The sequence below is a fragment of the Gigantopelta aegis genome, chromosome 8, assembly GCF_016097555.1.
Source record: "Gigantopelta aegis isolate Gae_Host chromosome 8, Gae_host_genome, whole genome shotgun sequence".
NCBI lineage: Eukaryota > Metazoa > Mollusca > Gastropoda > Neomphalida > Peltospiridae > Gigantopelta > Gigantopelta aegis.
Window position 1 is genome coordinate 46,650,039 of NC_054706.1, and position 18,397 is coordinate 46,668,435.

The 18,397-nt window shown below is 36.5% G+C and overlaps 1 protein-coding gene across 1 annotated transcript in view; it reads left to right on the plus strand.

Annotated features, from left to right (window-relative positions):
- Positions 1–18,397, plus strand: part of LOC121379062 (A disintegrin and metalloproteinase with thrombospondin motifs 3-like) — a 71,883-nt gene that overhangs the window by 25,102 nt on the left and 28,384 nt on the right. The window contains exons 3-10 of the mRNA XM_041507520.1: positions 7,741–8,081; positions 9,523–9,670; positions 11,331–11,488; positions 12,035–12,118; positions 12,357–12,498; positions 14,609–14,714; positions 15,323–15,466; positions 17,199–17,334. Of these exons, the coding sequence (XP_041363454.1) occupies positions 7,741–8,081; positions 9,523–9,670; positions 11,331–11,488; positions 12,035–12,118; positions 12,357–12,498; positions 14,609–14,714; positions 15,323–15,466; positions 17,199–17,334 (1,259 nt within the window). The remainder of the gene's footprint in view (positions 1–7,740; positions 8,082–9,522; positions 9,671–11,330; positions 11,489–12,034; positions 12,119–12,356; positions 12,499–14,608; positions 14,715–15,322; positions 15,467–17,198; positions 17,335–18,397) is intronic.

Genomic DNA, 18,397 nt, shown 5'->3' on the forward strand with positions numbered 1-18,397 from the left:
AGGTGTAAAGCCACTACACCGACTTCTCTCTCACAAACCACTAGCAACTAACCCACTGTCCTGGACAGACAGTCCAGATAGCTGAGGTGTATGCCCAGGACGGCGTGCGTGAACAATATAATGAAAAAGAAGAAGTTTGTTTTGTTTAAAGACACCACTAGAGTACATTGATTAATTAATCATCAGCTACTGGATGTCAAACATTGGTAATTCTGACTCGTGGTCAACAGAGGAAACCCGCTACATTTTTCCTAATGCAGCAAGATATCTTTTATATGGGCAGTGTCACGGGAAAGGTTGCACTGCTCGTTGATTGGAATAAAATTCTACTGAAATTTTATAGGTACCTGTGTGAATGGTATAGCAACCTACAAACCAAATTTTATTGCAATAACTTGATTTTTCATCAAGTAGTGAATATTTATATATCAAAATAACACATTTACGAGTCTCATTTGCATTTTTGCATTATTCCATTACTATTTTAATAATAATGTAATGTGAAATAGATACTTTTATTTTTATTTATTTGAATACTAGACTACTGGTAAAAAAATTTTTTATCAACGATATCAAAACTGGATGTTGTGTTATTAATTTACAGTATTTTAAAGAACTAACCCTGTTTTCCGTTAAGCATTTTTTGAAGATGTCCTGTTATGAATACTGACCTATAAATAATTCAAATAACATTTTACAACAATTATTTTTGTATTACTATAATAACAATAGACACCTACAGTTGTGACAAGAACAAAAATCGATGTAACTTTGTTATTTACTTTGAGATATTTATTGTAACATAGAGCCTAAAAATGTCCGTTAAAAAAATTCCCCTCCTAAACATGGGTCAAATAAATATATACAGGTAGGTTACAAAACTTTAATCATATAGTACATGCATAATAGCCTACAAAAACTAATTTGTATAATTATTGTGTTTGTGTGAATTGTAGTTCTGTAAATACACAAGATTTTGCATGTTAAACAAAATGTCCCCTCCTAAACACAATTTTAACATGTATATTTAAACATCTTTTTGCAAAGTGCTTTCATTACATTATCAATATATTTACTTGAATGGATACAAAATACAATTCTATACCAATTTCATAAAATATATGAAGTTTGTTTGATAGATTTTTTGTAAAAGGGTTGTGAGATATGATGCATTATTGAGATAATTACCCCCCCCCCCCAAAACAAAAAATTAAAAAAAAACCAAACCAAAAAAACACACAAAAAACCCCAACACAAACAACAAAACAAAAACAACAACAACAACAACAACATGCTTATATGTATGATTTAAATTCATTTAAAATTAACTATTAATTCACTGATGCAGTGGTAATTTTATGTCACAATGTTCAAGTTCCGGAAAGGACATTTTACAACATGTTAAAGCTGAGCAAATTTGATATTGACATGTCTGGGTGTTGCTATGTACATGCGACTTGTATGGAAGTCTGAGACATTTGTTGACAATCTGCAGGTGTTAGTGGGTTTGACTGAGAGATGTCAGCTTTGTTTATTATTCTGTCACACTTGGAAAGTTGTGCAGTGATCAATTTTGGTTCTTTATTCTGCCATGCGTATAAATACAGTCAAACTGTGTTAAACATTCACCATAAGGAGGGCATGTATCAACTTGGCCTTTTAACACAGGTGGTTGTTTAATACAGGTGGCTGCTTAATGCAGGTCAGTTCATATTATTACAGAATCTGATGGGTTTTTTAAGAATACTGTTTACTATGACGAGGGTTATTACATTGGACGAATAACCAATACACAATCAGGGCTTCTAGAATTTTTATAAAATCCACTAGCCATGGGATCAGTGATTTTTAAAAATGTACTAGCCACAATTAAAAATTCACTAGCCCTACTTTACTTTAAGTTAATATAATTTTACTAAATAATAGTAATAATCGGATATAACACCTAAAGAGGGAGATAGAGCTCAAAAACACTAACATTGGGAGATGGGATGGGGGCAAGATATTCATATTTACAAAATAGACTTAACTGCAACATTTGACCAGAAATAATTCACTAGCCGTCGGGCATGGCAATAGTAGTTATTTACTAGCCCAACATTGAATATCACTAGCCATGGGAGTGGGACTACCATAATCTAGAAGCCCTGACAATGCAAGTGTAAAGTGCTTGAAGGTGATCATATTTGTATGAAATTCCTTCAGGAGTGTAAAGTGACATCAACATTTAAATGGCCACGGACAAGGTCCTCCCAGACTATCGGAGTGAAGTGCTTAGAAAGTTGTTTCTTCTTCTTGGGCCTTTAACGGTTGAAGGACATGAGCCTTTTATTTTGCCACAGTTGCAGGACGTAAAATCCAAATATTACAAAATAAAGCTGGCAAATAAGAACATTACAAGCTAAGTAGATTGTGTGTCTTGTATGCAGCAGTGTACATGTTTATGACAGGTAATCTTTCAATGATAATTATCTAATTACACCATTACATGCAGATTCATATCAAATATTATTTCCTAATACAATTATGAATTTTTTTTTTTTTAAAGATTAAGAGCAGTCTCAGTTTATTTAACTGAAATCTAAATGTTAAAAAAAAAAGTCCCCTCCTAAATGAAATTGCCATTTTCACACTGCATTGTTTGAAAGCTTATATTAATGCTAATACTAATGCAATCGACATTATTTTTAACTAGTATTCTAAAAAACATTGAAGTTTCTTTTCTAATTCAGTTATAGACATTCTGTTTGAAGATTAGTATTTAATGGTTTCTGTTTAACTAAAATCATTTTTAAATAGAAGAATATTGCTAAAATATTACCAAAAATCATCAGAAAACTTAAAATCCTTGGCCTTATTAATGAAAACATAGTTACTCTTAACAGTTTCCTATTTAAAAAACCCCACCTCAGTTTATCTTTAGAAATGTATCACATAAAACCTTATGATTATGCTGTACCTATGTGTCCTCATATTTTTTATGCTGTGCATGTAATCATATCACTGATTATTTTATAAACCGTAACAGCTGTAGGCCCAATTTTTTTTTATAAAACATTTCACTAGTCATATTGCTTTTTAAAAATATTGTTTTTTATAGAATGCTGCATAGTTCATTTTTGGGTCCCAGTGAGACTCTTTATGCAACCTTTCCCGTGAAACTGCCCATATGCACTTTCCCACAGACAGGAAAGCACATATCACAGCCTTTGACCAATCAGCTGAACGGATCCACTGAGGTGGTTCGATCCTGCGACGCAAGCACCTCAGGCGAGCGCTCAACCGACTGAGCTAAATCCTGCATCGATATAATGAATGAAGGAAGGAAATGTTTTATTTAACGACGCACTCAACACATTTCATTTATGGCGTCGGACATATGGTTAAGGACCATATAGATACTGAGAGAGGAAACCCGCTGTCTCCACTGTCTACTCTTTTCGATTAGCAGCAAGGGATCTTTTATATGCACCATCCCACATACACGATAGTACATACCACGGCCTTTGTTAAACCAGTTAAGAAGCATTGGCTGGAACGAGAAATAGCCCAATGGGTCCACCGACGGGGATCGATCCTAGACCGACCGCGTCGATATAATGAAGACGCTGAACTGGATTTAAATCACTCGATGCAGCTCTCGCCTTAGGTGCCTGGGTCATGAGGTCGAAACCCTTTGTTGAAACCAGTGTGTGTGTTTTTCGTCTCAGTCAGTACTCCACGACTGGTATATTAAAGGTCGCAATATGAGCTCTCCTTTCTTTGGAAAGGTACAGATAAAACATTTCATGCTGCTAGCAGAATAATGTAACAGGTATCCCCTGAAAACTCTGTATAAGAATTATCAAATGTGTGACACCCAGTACTCAATAATTACTATTAACTAATTAATCAGTCAATATACTCTAGTTGTTTAGAAATTCGAATCGTAGTGTCAATAATATCTATAATAATTGACAATTTATAATTTGATTGGGGATGAAAATACAAACCTTTTTATATTTAGTTTCTATTTAATACAAACAATTCTTTTTGTTTTGTTTAACACCACTAGAGCACATTGGTTTATTAATTATCGGAAAGAAAGAAATATTTTATTTTACGAGGCACTCAACACATTTTATTTACGGTTATATGCCGTCAGACATATAGTTAAGGACCACACAGATATTGAGAGAGAAACCCTCTGTCGCCACTACTCTTTTTGATTAGCAGCAAGGGATCTTTTATATGCACCATCCCACAGACGGGATAGTACATACCACGGCCTTTGATACACCAGTCGTGGTGCACTGGTTGGAGCCCAATGGGCCCACCGACGGGGATCGATCCCAGACCGATCGCACATCAAGCGAGCGCTGTACCACTGGGCTACGTCCCGCCCACTATCGGCTATTGAATGTCAAACATTTGGTAATTTTGACATATAATCTTAGAGTGGAAACCCGCTAAATGTTTCCATTAGTAGCAAGGGATCTTTTATATGCACTTTCCGACAAAGAGGGTAGCAAATACCACGGCCTTTGATATACCATTCGTCATAACTGGCTGGAACGAGAAATAGCCCAATGGGCCCACCGAAGGGAATCGATCCTAGACCGACAGCGCACCAGGCGAGCGCTTTACGCCCCGCCCCTGTTTTCAATAAGAAATTCCACACACTGCATTTTTGTATTTCACATACATTTATTTTGGTCATCAAACCACGGTAGTCTGAAGAATTATACTACAGCGTTAAGCAACTTTGGGACATCTGATATGAACCTATGAGCTAGAACATTTCGTATAAAAGAAAAATAAGCGTACAATACACCATGTTGAAGAAATTCTTTGCATTCGGGCAAAAAACAAGAAAGAAATGTTTTATTTAACGACACACTCAACACATTTTATTTACGGTTATATGGTGTCAGACATATGGTTAAGGACCACACAGATTTTGAGAGGAAACTACATGGGCTACTCTTTCCGATTAGCAGCAAGGGATCTTTTATTTGCGATTCCCACAGGCAGGATAGCACAAACCATGGCCTTTGTTGAACCAGTTATGGATCACTGGTCGGTGCAAGTGGTTTACACCTACCCATTGAGCCTTGCGGAGTACTCACTCAGGGTTTGGAGTCGATATCTGGATTAAAAATCCCATGCCTCGACTGGGATCCGAACCCAGTACCTACCAGCCTGTAGACCGATGGCCTAACCACGACACCACCGAGGCCGGTGCATGCATTCGAGCAAAACCAGTGGAGACGTTTGGGCAAAATAAGCTTGTCTGAAACGTTTTCAACACATAAAATTTCCATTACCATATTAATTGTAATCCATGTAAAAATGTGTAGTGATTCCTTTGGGGCTCTCTATAGCTTTTTGTTATTAATGCAAGTATGAATAAACGTTATCCAGATTCAGATTTTTTTATTTTTTTTTATTCGGGTAAAAATCAGTCTTTCCCTCACAAAAATGTCAGCCCTACGCCCATTGAACAAACTTACACGTTTTAAAAGTTCAAAAATTGCCTAAATATCTAACGGTAGTTAACGCTTGTTCTAATATTGACACTTTCCCACAAGATATGACACTTTTCAATATGGAGTTTAAAACAAAAAGAGCCTAATTGTGTTGCACGAGTTAAGAATAGCTGTCTGCTATTTCGACCATGCCATGCATGCCATGACATAGTTACTTTCAACTCGGAAGCAATACCAGGAAGAAACAGAAAAAAGAAGACACCCGCCTCCCCCAAGACATAGTTACTTTAAACTCTGTAGCTACACCAAGTTAAGTTCAGTGTTGTTGTTGTTTTTATTTTAATACAATCTAGCATGAGTGCGTATTTGGCATTCCTTTAAATCAGTTTTTAAAAACTAGACCACACTTCAAGTAATGCGATTGGTTTAAAATATGTGTGTATGTAATCAAATGGAATGCACGAAACCAATGTCCAAGTCCATTTATCAAAATAAATGCCTTACAAAAAAAAAAAAAAAAAAAAAAAAAAAAAAAAAAAAAAAGAAGAAAAAAAAAAAAAAAAAAAAAAGAAGAAAAAACACAGAAGAAACAAACAAGCAAACAAACCCTTCCAAAAAACCCCAACCCATCCCCACCACCCCCACCCCCCAAAGAAAAAAGCAAGAAACCCCCCCCCCCCCCAAAAAAAAAAAGAAGAAAAAAAAGAGAAAGAAATCCAAACAAAATAATGTTTACTCGAAAGGTAGTTGCACATTTCTATCCGTAAAAAGCCATTATATCTACTAAAGTTAATTAAATGCATTTTATCCGTTCAACCGTTTGTTCTTTCGTTTATTTGGATCGATCGTTGTTAATTAATGTATTTGTTCCAAAGTCTGTTCATGTATAAACATTTAGTGAACACCATAGTTAAAGTTTTCCAGATTTGTTATTATTTATTTATTTATTTATTTATTTAGTATTATTTATTATTATTGTTATTATTTAGTATTATTTAGTATTATTATTTAGTATTATTTATTTATTTATTTATTTATTTATTTAATAATTCATTAATTCATTCACTAATTCTTCCTCTGATATCTGGGAGCGGGGGTTAAAGACCTGTAAAACCTAAGTTGAAATTCTTTTACCATACCCAACATACTTCAAATGCCAGATTGTTTTCGTTTCCTTGTCGTTGTTTTATTTTTAAAAAAAACATTTTTGTAAGACCTAATCTGAAAAGTAATATTTTATGTGTAAAAGTAGACATTCCAGAAGGATACAATCTTGCTGTGAAGAATTATGTTGTTCCACAAAGTGCGTTTGGTTTCGTCAAGCAGGGTAATTACTTAAATATTGCTTGTCGACTTGCTGTGAAATACCAACGTGCGAAATAACTGGTTGCATATTTATGCGTTAAGTTTTCATTCCCATAGCAAGTCTAATAAACCCTTTTGTTGTTAACATGATCTTTACTTCGTGGGATAGATAATTTATTTTTAGCAATGTCGGAGATGGAAGAGGAGCAAAGAGAGCGTATGTTGCCACCATAATATGGTATAACCATAATGCATCATTATTACAATAGTTGATTCAGTAAATAATGGTAATAAGTACAGTAAACCTAGCTTAAACACCCTCCTCTAGACTGTTAAACAGCCACCTGTCTTTAGAAACCATTTATATGTAATTTATCAGTTCTGCCTTATTACAAAGGTTAGGTGGGTTTAAAAAAAAAAAAAAAACAACTTTTTTTAAACCTCTTCATGCATGTTAAACATACGCCATCCATTCCAATTCCTCCTCATCCAGAGGGAGACGGCTACAACTATCAATAGCGTCAATATAAAAAAAAATAAACTTCATAGTTGTTATTGCCTGGATTCAAACACACAATTTTGAGATTGGATATTATTAACTGAATAATAAGTTCAGATCTACTTTTTAATATTCATATGCCTATTTGTTGTTATGTTTGGGCGCTCCCCAATTGTCGAATCAAAAAACAACAACCCCCCCCCCCCCCCAAAAAAACAAGAAAAAAAAACAAAAACAAAAAACCCCACAACAACAACAACAAAAACCCAACATTTTCCAAACCTGTTAATTAGGGAGGCATTTTAATTTGTTTTCTCGGTATCTAGTTTCTTATAATGTACATAAATATATACACACAGGCGTCATTATCTCGATGTCGTAATATCGGCAGTTCGAGATAAATATAATAGTTTCTATGTATTGAACTTTTAAAGGAATTCAATTTTTTTTTTCTTAATTTTCTTTCAGGAATTCCCTTCAAGCCACCCTGCTCCGTCCGACGAATGGAGATGACGTTTCCTCACGTTGTCGACGTTCGCCTACGTCACGTAACGTCAGGTCTCCCGGGCGACACGACGTCAAAGCAGTATGAACCAACTCGAGACTGGTTTTCCCTGGGGTTGACATGGAGGCGAAGAAAACTGAAAATAGTTCTGTACAGAACCGATTTAGTACCGCCGCGGTCGTTCTCTGAGTGGAACGAAGGAAATGAGACAGTTTCCGAGAGGCTGGATGCCAGATGTTTTTATCACGGCTACGTGCGGGGACAGGTCGCCTCGTATGTCGCCGTCTCAACCTGTCTCGGCGTGGTAAGTCGAACGCAGTCTTAAAGGCGACGACACACGATACGAGTGCGTCGTACGAGAATAGCCGACTGTGACAACACAACATATCGATCTCAGCGGTTCCTATGGAATCGGCTATTCTCGTACAAGACACTCGTTTCGTGTGGCGTCGCCTTTATTTTAATGCGGAATAACGTGCTACGTACGTTTTAGTTAAGAGGTTCAAGTAATCCCTCCTCCATATACAGTGTGTGTTGAATGCTGTAACGCCCCTTTTGAAAGTAAAATTGCAAATTAGAGAGGCGAATCCAAAGGGAGAGGGAAGCGTCCCCACAACTATATTCAAGTACCTCTTTTTTCAGGCTTATATAAAAAAAAAAATTATGAGGTTGCCCTTTTCACGATTTGGTTCATGTGTGCCCCATTTCTCTTATTCTGTTCAAATATTTCCTGGATCTGCCCATGAGTTCCTTAACCATCTAGTCCCCACCAATCCCCTCTTTTGGATTGATTTCCAATGAAAGTTTACATGGATGTAAGCATGTGTTATACTGATTGATTAATTGTGCAGAGCTTCTAGATTATGGTAGCCCCACTGATATTCAATGTTGGGCTAGTAAATAACTACTATTGCCATGCCCGACGGCTAGTAAACAAAAGTTGTCAAATGCTGCATTTAAGTCTATTTTATAAATATGAATATGCTGCCCCCATCCCCGCCTTCCAATATTGGTGTTTTTAATCTCTTTAAGTAACATATCCGATTATTACTATTAGTAAAATTGTATTAAGTAAAGTAGGGCTAGTGAATGTTTAATCATGGTTAGTACATTTTTTAAATCACTGATCTCATGGCTAGTGTATTTTGTAACAATTCTAGAAGCCCTGGATTGTGATATCTTGATACAATTGCGACAGTGGTGTCGAAATAAGCCATCGAACGTAAGGCCTGTTGAATTCGCATACCGCTAACGGCTCCCATTCATAGTGAGTTTTAACGGCCCAGTCAGGGAAGGTATAAGATCAATATATCGACCTTACTTTCACAAAATACTGATAACTAACCATTGACCTTGGTCAGTATCTTTTTCGACTAAAAGTTATTTACAGCCGTTGCACTTGTAGCTAACGCACGCGTCACAGACCCATGATTGCCAGGTTAACTATACGTTACAATGCAATCGATTTCCATCGTGTAGTTTTTCATTGGATGTATGGCAGTGGTGACCTGGTCATCACCTAGGAGCAGCCAGTCGTATGTCTTGAAATTGTTAACACACGTACGTGTGTAAACAACCATGTGTTATCAAAAATAACGCATGGTGTTCTCACCAACGAGTGTCTAAGAAAATGAAATATATTTTGATTGTAGTACTGGTAACTTGTGTAAGCATCAGCAAACAACATTGAAAGAAATCATGTCTCAAATAGTTTTGGTCAGTATACGATGGTTTCCTACTTTCAGGCTGGTTACATACAAACTGACGAAGAGCTGCTGTTTGTGGAGCCCACGGCCACCCATAACGGTCTGGGCATGGCACTAAAGGCACACCTTATTTACACGTGTGAAGGCCGCGAACCGGCTTCCACGCAAGACGATTGGGCCCCTTCAGGTACGTATTCACATGCTATTTGGACCCGTGCTTATAAAACCAGACTCTCTCTCTAATAACGTCACACACATACAAGTTGTTTGGCGTTGTCATGACATTAGTGTCTCAGACTCTATTAGAGTCTCCAGTCTAGACTCTAAAAGTCTTATAAGCACCAGGTCTGGCGCTTATAAAACTTTTAAAGTCTAGACTCAAGACTCTAATAGAGTCTGAGACAATAATGCCATGACAACGCCATACAAATTGTATACGTGTGACGTCATTAAAGATTGAGTTTGGACTCTAAACGTTTTATAAGCACGGGCCCTGGGCCCCGTTCCACAAAGCGATCTTAGCCCTAAGATCACCTTAAGTACATAGCTACCTTATGTACTTAAGGTGATCGTAGCACTAAGATCGCTTCGTGGAACGGGGCCCTGGCCTGGACTTTTTAAAGTATTGAATATCGCTCTATCAGTGACAATTGTTTATTAATTGTAAAACACAAAAACAGTTTTATTAAAATCGTGTTTGTATAATGAGCGGGCGCATCTAGCTCAGTCGGTAGAAATTTAAAAAAAAAGAAGACTTTTGTTTAATGACACCACTGGAGCACATTGATATCTTAATCATCGGCTATTGGATGCCAAACATAATATAGTCATTTAGGCACAGTCATAGAGGTGAAATCCACTACATATTTCCATTAGTAGCGAGGGATCTTTTATATGTACCATCCCACAGCCAGGATAGCAGATACCACATATTTTGATATACCAGTCGTGGTGTAATGGCTAGAGCGAGAAATCAATCTGACCTAACGTGTTTTGGTTATAGGATCAAATCACCTTGGCGGATCGATTGATTAATTGTTTTTCCGTCCCAGCCAATTATACTTAAATGCAGTGTAGTGCCAATGGTATATGAAAGGCCGTGGTATGTGTTGTCCTTTATGGGCAAGTGCATATATAAACAGAGCTCTTGCTGCTAAATGAAAAATGTAGCGGGTTTCCTTTAAGACCATATGTCAGAATTATTAAATTGTTTACATCCATTAGCCGATGATTGTAGTTGTCTCGTTAAACATAATACACTTTAACCTTTTCATTAATTATTGGATATATTCAGCTGACTCTAATGGAACAAACAAGTAGGATCATGGGATAGACAGCTCTCACTAGATTCATTTTACCCCATTCTAACCAGTTTTCCCAATTGGTACATTAAAGGCTGTGGTATGTAATATCCTGTCTTTGGGGAAAGCACACAGCGAAGAGTTTCTTGTTGCTTTTCAGTAGGAATATTTTATATGATAGTACCGTGTTTCCTGTGTAGTATTTAAAAAAACCTATATGTGTACATTACACCTCAAATAAAACGTTAAAGACCACTAGAGCACATGATTAATTAATCATCGAATGTCATCTGAGGAAACCCGCTACATTTTTTCATTATTAGCAAGGGATCTTTTATATGCACTTTCCCCACAGACAGGAAAACACATACTACGGCCTTTGACAAGTTCAGTGGATCCACCGGTGTGGTTCGATCCTGCGGCGCAAGCACCTCAGGTGAACGCTTAACCGACTGAGCTAAATCTCGCCATTAGACTTCTATTAGCCAAAGTTTAAAATGTGCTGATGTGTCATTAAACTTTTCTTTGTTTTGTTTCAATGCTTAGGTTCTGATGATCATACGATGGATAAACATTGGCGGGAGAAACGATCTACTAAACGAAAAACCAAACATCTCGAAGTGTTCATGGCTGTAGATGATAGCGTCACGAGGGTTGTGGGAAAGCGAAATATAAATATATATCTTCTTACACTAATGAATATTGTAAGTGTTTAAATATGTGTAACTTTATTATTAAATATAAATATATATCTTCTTGCACTGATGAATATTGTAAGTGAATACATATTTGTATCTTTATTAGTTTGTAGTTACATCTATATCATATTAGTTATATATCATTTGATGTGTTATGTAGATGTGTAGATCTAGTTGGCAAGAAACGACTGAAAAGATTCGTCACAAATTCCAGTTTCGTTTAATGTTGATAGAGGTTTATTAACTTTTCTGAATACTTTAACATCATTACCATCGCTATCATGATCATCATCGTCGTCATCGTCGTCGTCAACATCATCATCATTATCGTTATCTTCATCATCATAATTATCATCATCATCATCATCATCATCATCATCCTTATAATGCTTTTAGAAGAGTTTGCTACGTTAGAAAATGTATTAAGCTTCAGAGATTAATAAACAAGTTGCCAACTATATGCATTATCAAGTTGGGTGAAATAACTTTCAAATGCTTATATTGATGATAGATACTTCTGAACATCGATATAAAAAATAAATTTCATTGCAGGTTAATTCTGTTTACCAACATTCCAGTCTGGGCGTCGATATAAAAGTTTCTCTTGTTAGAATTATGGAATTGGATTCTGACGATGTAAGTGATGTTTGATTAATTGTCGTAAATCCTATATAGGTTATTTTATTTTATTTTATTTTATTTATTTATAATTTATTTATAATTTATTTTATATAGTATATCATAATTATTTGTTTTATTAAAATTAATAATGATAGCAAATACATTATTATAACATATTCTAGATTATTTATGTATATATATATATATATATATATATATATATTATATATATTTATTTATTTATTTATTGCAGCAAAAACGAATAATTGCTAAACAGGACGCATATCGAACTGTACGCAATTTCTGCCAGTGGGCGCTTCATCTGTACAGACCCGGGGATCCACGGACACACGACATCGCTGTGCTGCTAACTCGCGAACAGCTGGGACCTGCAGGTTAGTGGACACCCCCACCCCACCCACCCAATTCCCAATCCTGTTATAACCCCCACCCCATCCCATCTCCATCCCCACCCCATCCCATCTCCATTTCTATCCCAATCTCCATCGCCACCCCGATTTCCATGTTCACCCCATCTCTTCCCCATCTCCATCTTTATCCCCATCCCCATGCTCACCCCATCTCCATCCTTATCCACATCCCCATGCCCACCCCCATCTCTACCCCATCTCCATCCTTATCCCCATCCCCATGCTCACCCCATCTCCATCCTTATCCCCATGCTCACCCCATCTCTGCCCCATCTCCATCTTTATCCCCATGATCACCCCATCTCCATCCTTATCCCCATGCCCACCCCCATCTTTGCCCTATTTCAATCCCTATCCCCATGCCCACCCCATCTCCATCTTTATCCCCATCTCTGCCCCATCTCCATCTTTATCCCCATGCCCACCCCATCTCTGCCCCATCTCCATCTTTAACCCCATGCTCACCCCATCTCTGCCCCATCTCCATCCTTATCCACATCCCCATGTCCACCCCATCTCTGCCCTATCCCCATCCCCATCCCCATGCCCACCCCATCTCCATCCCTTACACACACAATTTCGCACTGCAGCATAACACTACAGAACAATTTCCCACTGTTAATAATAAGCTCTAAGTAATAAAATCGCATGACTCGGATGATTACTGCGAGTCACTCCATTGAATAGAAGCTTTATATAACAATTTGAGAAAAAAAAACGTTTATGAAAATTTGTCTAGTTTAACAACGCCACTAGAGAATATTACTTTATTAATAATTGGTCACTGGATGTAAAAATAAAAATCATAATTCTTACATATAATCTTTGAGGAAATTCAGTACAGTTCACCATTAGCAGCAGGGGATAGGTTATATGCACTCTCCTACAGACGGGACAGGACATACCACGACTTTTGATACACCATTCGCGTGACACTGGTTGAGTGGAGATAAAATAGGTCCACAATTATCATTTGGCGTGAACGCGGGATCACCCTGATCCTGCGTCAAGCCATCTTCATAAATCAAGGCTAATATTCGTTCCTCGTATTCAGCCTTGATACATGTCGTCAAGAAATCGTGCCACAAAATGCTTAAATTTCATTGGGTGCGATGAGATCTGATTGCAACGAATCACAACGCTCCGTATAGATTCCCTTGTTATTGTAAACAAAGATAGCAGCGTCAGCGTCCGGCGGTTAATTTTTATATAGCTTTCAAGATTGTCACATGTTACCGATGCTGTGATTGGTCAGTGATGTCATCGTGTAAGGGACATAATCGGTGTTACAAATTTTCTTCCAATAGAGGGCGATAGTAGTGGATATCAGTAATCTTGACTACATGTATCAAGGCTGAATACGAGGAACGAATATTAGCCTTGATTTATGAAGATGGCGTCAAGCAGACTCGTCCCAGACTGGTGTACTAAAAATTCTCGTCTGAAGGTCGATTATTTACAACAAGATATATTAATGTTCATAATTGATATACTAGAAGCCGTGGTATGTATTGCCCCATATGTGGGGTCCAGTTCCTTTGGAAGATACTAAAAGTTATTACTGCATTGTTATCGTCTTGGAGTGGACGTAGCTCGGTGGTAAAGCGCTCGCTTGATGCGCAGTCGGTCTAGGTTTGATCCCCGTCGGTGGGCCCATTGGGTCAGTGCACCACGACTGGTATATCAAAGACCGTGGCATGTGCTATCCTGTCTGTGGGATGGTGCATATAATAAACCCCTTGATATTAATGGGAAAATGTAGCGGGTTTCCTCTCTAAGATTATTTTTAAAATTGGCAAATGTTTGACATCCAGTAACCAATGAATAATAAATCAATGTTCTCTACTGGTGTAGTTAAACAAAACAAAAAAAAACTTTTTCTCATTGAACAGCATTGTTTTATCAAGCATTAAATCTGTCGTATATATCAATATTTAAATAGATACTAAATATAAAAAGGCGTCTATTTACACACCCAGGCAAATGTCGTTAAACAGAACAAAGAAACAAACTTTGTTATCGTCTATAATATTTCTTATAGTATATAAATAAAACGCCGGGGTTTTTTTTTCAGGGTATGCTCCCATCACAGGATTGTGTAACCCCATGCGGAGCTGTGCTGCCATCAAAGATGAGGGTTTCACTTCAGCTTTTATAATCGCCCACGAGATGGCGCATGTGTAAGTGACTTTGATGCGATCGGCAATGTTTGTGTTCTGTTTCCTTAAAATGTATTTTTACAATAGCCAATTGTGTTGATCTTATAACCATTACATTAGTAACATAATTTATTATTATTATTATTTTGATTGAAAGTGAAAAAAATGACTGTGTTTTTATACATTTAAACATCAAATGGTATAAAACAATTTCTTAAGACAGATTCTAAAGAATCTATTTCATTATATACGTAAGGAAACAAACCTAAAATACCTTCCTTTATAAAATATATATATATTGTAGATTGCTATTTAAAATTCATTCATATTACATTTCCAGTGTATCTTTTTTATAACAAAATTACGCTCTTGGAAAGACATAATTACGTGTATAAATGTCTGTTATTAACTTGTATATTTAGGATACTACAAATAACATTTAAAATGTTGATATATTGTTTAGACCTTTAAAACATTCAAAACGTTTTGTATTTCCAATTTACCTTTCTGTTCTAGCTTACTCAGACGGAAAGCTATAACTACATGTATAAACACCTATGTTATTTATAATTTTTTCTGAGTATGATTAATAGGTAACTATGTGGCTTTTGTTTTCGTCTCATTTCAAGCTTTGGCTTGATGCATGATGGTCATGGCAACCGCTGCCACGGGCCGCGCTACAGGTCATCTATAATGGCGGGGCTGGTGGAGGCCAAGATGAATCATTTCTGGTGGTCCAGATGCAGCAGTGAGCGGATGAAACAAGTCATTGAGTGAGCAGTCATTACCGTTGAATTCCAGTCAAAGCAGATCGCCAAAAACACAATGCATAATTAGTCACGTTCTCGACGTGGGATTAATTTCAGTTATTTCTTTCATGTGTCGTATCCCATATTAGAAAACAAATGTTTTAGTCTAATAATGTACAACAATATCACTGGTTGGTTGATCTGTCTGACTTCCTGTCTGTTAGGGGCGGGACGTAGCCCAGTGGTAAAGCGTTCGTTTGATGTGCAGTCGGTATGAGATCGATCCTCGTCGGTGGGCCCATTGGGCTATTTCTCGCTCCAGCCAGTGCACCGCGACTGGTATATCAAAGGCCGTGGTATTTGCTATCCTGTCTGTGGGATGGCGCATATATAAGATCCCTTGCTGCTAATCGAAAAGAGTAATCCATGAAGTGGCGACAGCGGGTTTCCTCTCTCAATATTTGTGTGGTCCTTAACCATATGTCCGACGCCATATAACCGTAAATATAATGTGTTGAGTGCGTCGTTAAATAAAACATTTCCTTCCTTCCTTCTTCGTGTCTGTTTGTCTGTGTCTATCATTACTTACACATTCCACTAATAGCATATCGCTTAAACATACTGAACATAGTGTACGAGGGATTATTTTCTCATGCTCTTATTCGATCGTAAAAACGTGTTTTGGTCTATATAGTCATGCAATATTGTTGGTCCATATCTGTCTGTCTGGCATTAGTTTTAAATTCCACTGATAGCAAATCTCTAAATCACGGCGTATATTATATATTTTTAACGATGGATTCTTGCTATTAATTCTCTCGTGTTCCTATTCCATATAATAACAATTTTAGTTTTTCCTTTATTATGTACAGCAATATCATTAGTCGATCTTTCTGTCGGTTTGTCGATGTATTAAAGTCCCAATTATTTAGTCCCTATTTGACCAGATCAAAATATGAACCCACGATGGTCACGCTTGAGCCTTCAGTGGATGTGAAAACGCGTCAGTATGTTTGAATAAAGCATTTGTGCAAACCTTTGGGGTTTTTTAAACCTGTTTCTGGGCTCATATTTGGTATAATTAAATGAAATCAAATAAGGTTGCCATGCCTACATCCGTTTGGGTTCAGGAATATCCTTCGCGGGTGATGTTTTTGAATATTTACTTGCCCTCCCCAGAACAGATGGTATAATTACATCCCAAGAACTTTGGCTTTCTCGGTGACAATTACTGTTGTTTGAAAATACTGATAATGTGTTTTATAACTGAGGTATATTGATTATACATTAAAAGGACATTCCTGAGTTTGCTGCAATTTTTAAGATGTTATCGATTAACAGAGACTTTTTAACGATTATAATTATATATCAAATATATTTTTATGCATACAATATTAGTGGCCGTGTATTAAAGGTGTTTCTGACCGTTCTAATATTTGTACCAGGTTAAATTTCATTTTATTTCCTAAAATATATTTTTTGGTACATACGAAATTATTTGAAAACAAAATCCAGTTTGGGCTTCTTACAAACATTAAGACGACCAGAAACAAATTGAATATACAGACACTGATATTCTCTAAACAAGAAAATAGATGTAATATGTAAGTTTAATCGTAGAACTATTTTATTAGTCGGAAACATCTTACAATGCAGCAAAGTCAGGAATGTCCCTTTAAATGACTGAGAGTTGTGCTGATGATGAGCGTTATCTAACTGTTGAGGAGTTATTCTGATCATGTGTTATATAACTTAGTTATTTGTACTGCCTGGATGATGAACCGTACACCCTGAAGGATATGCCGGAACTACCGGCCATCTTGGGGTCTCCATGGACGCTGGAACAACAGTGTCGACTGGAGTTTGGAGAACAGTTTTCACTCTGCAAAACAGTAAGTAGATCAGCGGCACATCCTTAGCTGACCTCTGACCTCTGCAATTAACGTTAAATGGGACAGTTGTATTCTGCCGCGAAAGAAAGTAGTCCGCTATGAAGTTGTAATGAACGTATCGACAATTAATTGAAAATATATTGTATTGTATATATATATATATATATATATATATATATATATATATATATATATATATATATATAAACCCCACCCCAGATTGGTCACAAGTTATCCAATACATGAAGCTCTTTCTTAATTTCAAATAATACAAAATTATGCATTTTAAAAATAAATTCCTCTCATACCCTAAGCATCATATAAAAACAAAACGACAACACCGTTAAAACATGTTCAAAGGTGTAATTCGTTTTAGCCACAAGGTTTGATTTGTTGGTTTCATAGATAAAGATGAACAAAAATAAATACATGTATTATACAATAACCTAAAGCCTGGTTCAAAAACGTACAAACATGCAACTAGACTCTCTATGCTTTCTATGTAAAATGTATTCGTTGGAAAGTTTGTACAAATTCTTAGGAACACATGCAACTACAATTGTGTTGATCAGGCAGTCATTGCTTTGAAATATAAACTTGATATCAGTGCAATAGTGTTATTTATCGCCATACATCTACAACTTAATAAACATAAAACCAATATTTTATTTGATATATTCTTCAAAACCCCACAGTTAGGTATTCAAGATAGATTGCGAAAAATCAGCAAATCATAAGGCGAAACAAGGTCAGCTGACGCATTGTGCCGCTTACGTCATAATTAAAACTTGGAGACGGGCTTCATTCTTCTATTGGTTAAGACGATGTACTATTTTTATTTGTTTATCACATTTGCCTTACTGATACGGGACCAATGAAACGGTGAGCTTAGCCAGTTAACCATTAAAAAGTTTATTTTAAAAGTTTTGGTTCATCATTAACTGAAGACAGATAAAGTAACTGTAGACCAAGTTTCAGAATGATTAAATTGTTAAACACCTATAATAACATATGCTAAAAAGATTTCAAATAAAACGTCATCACTGATAACAATTCTAATTAA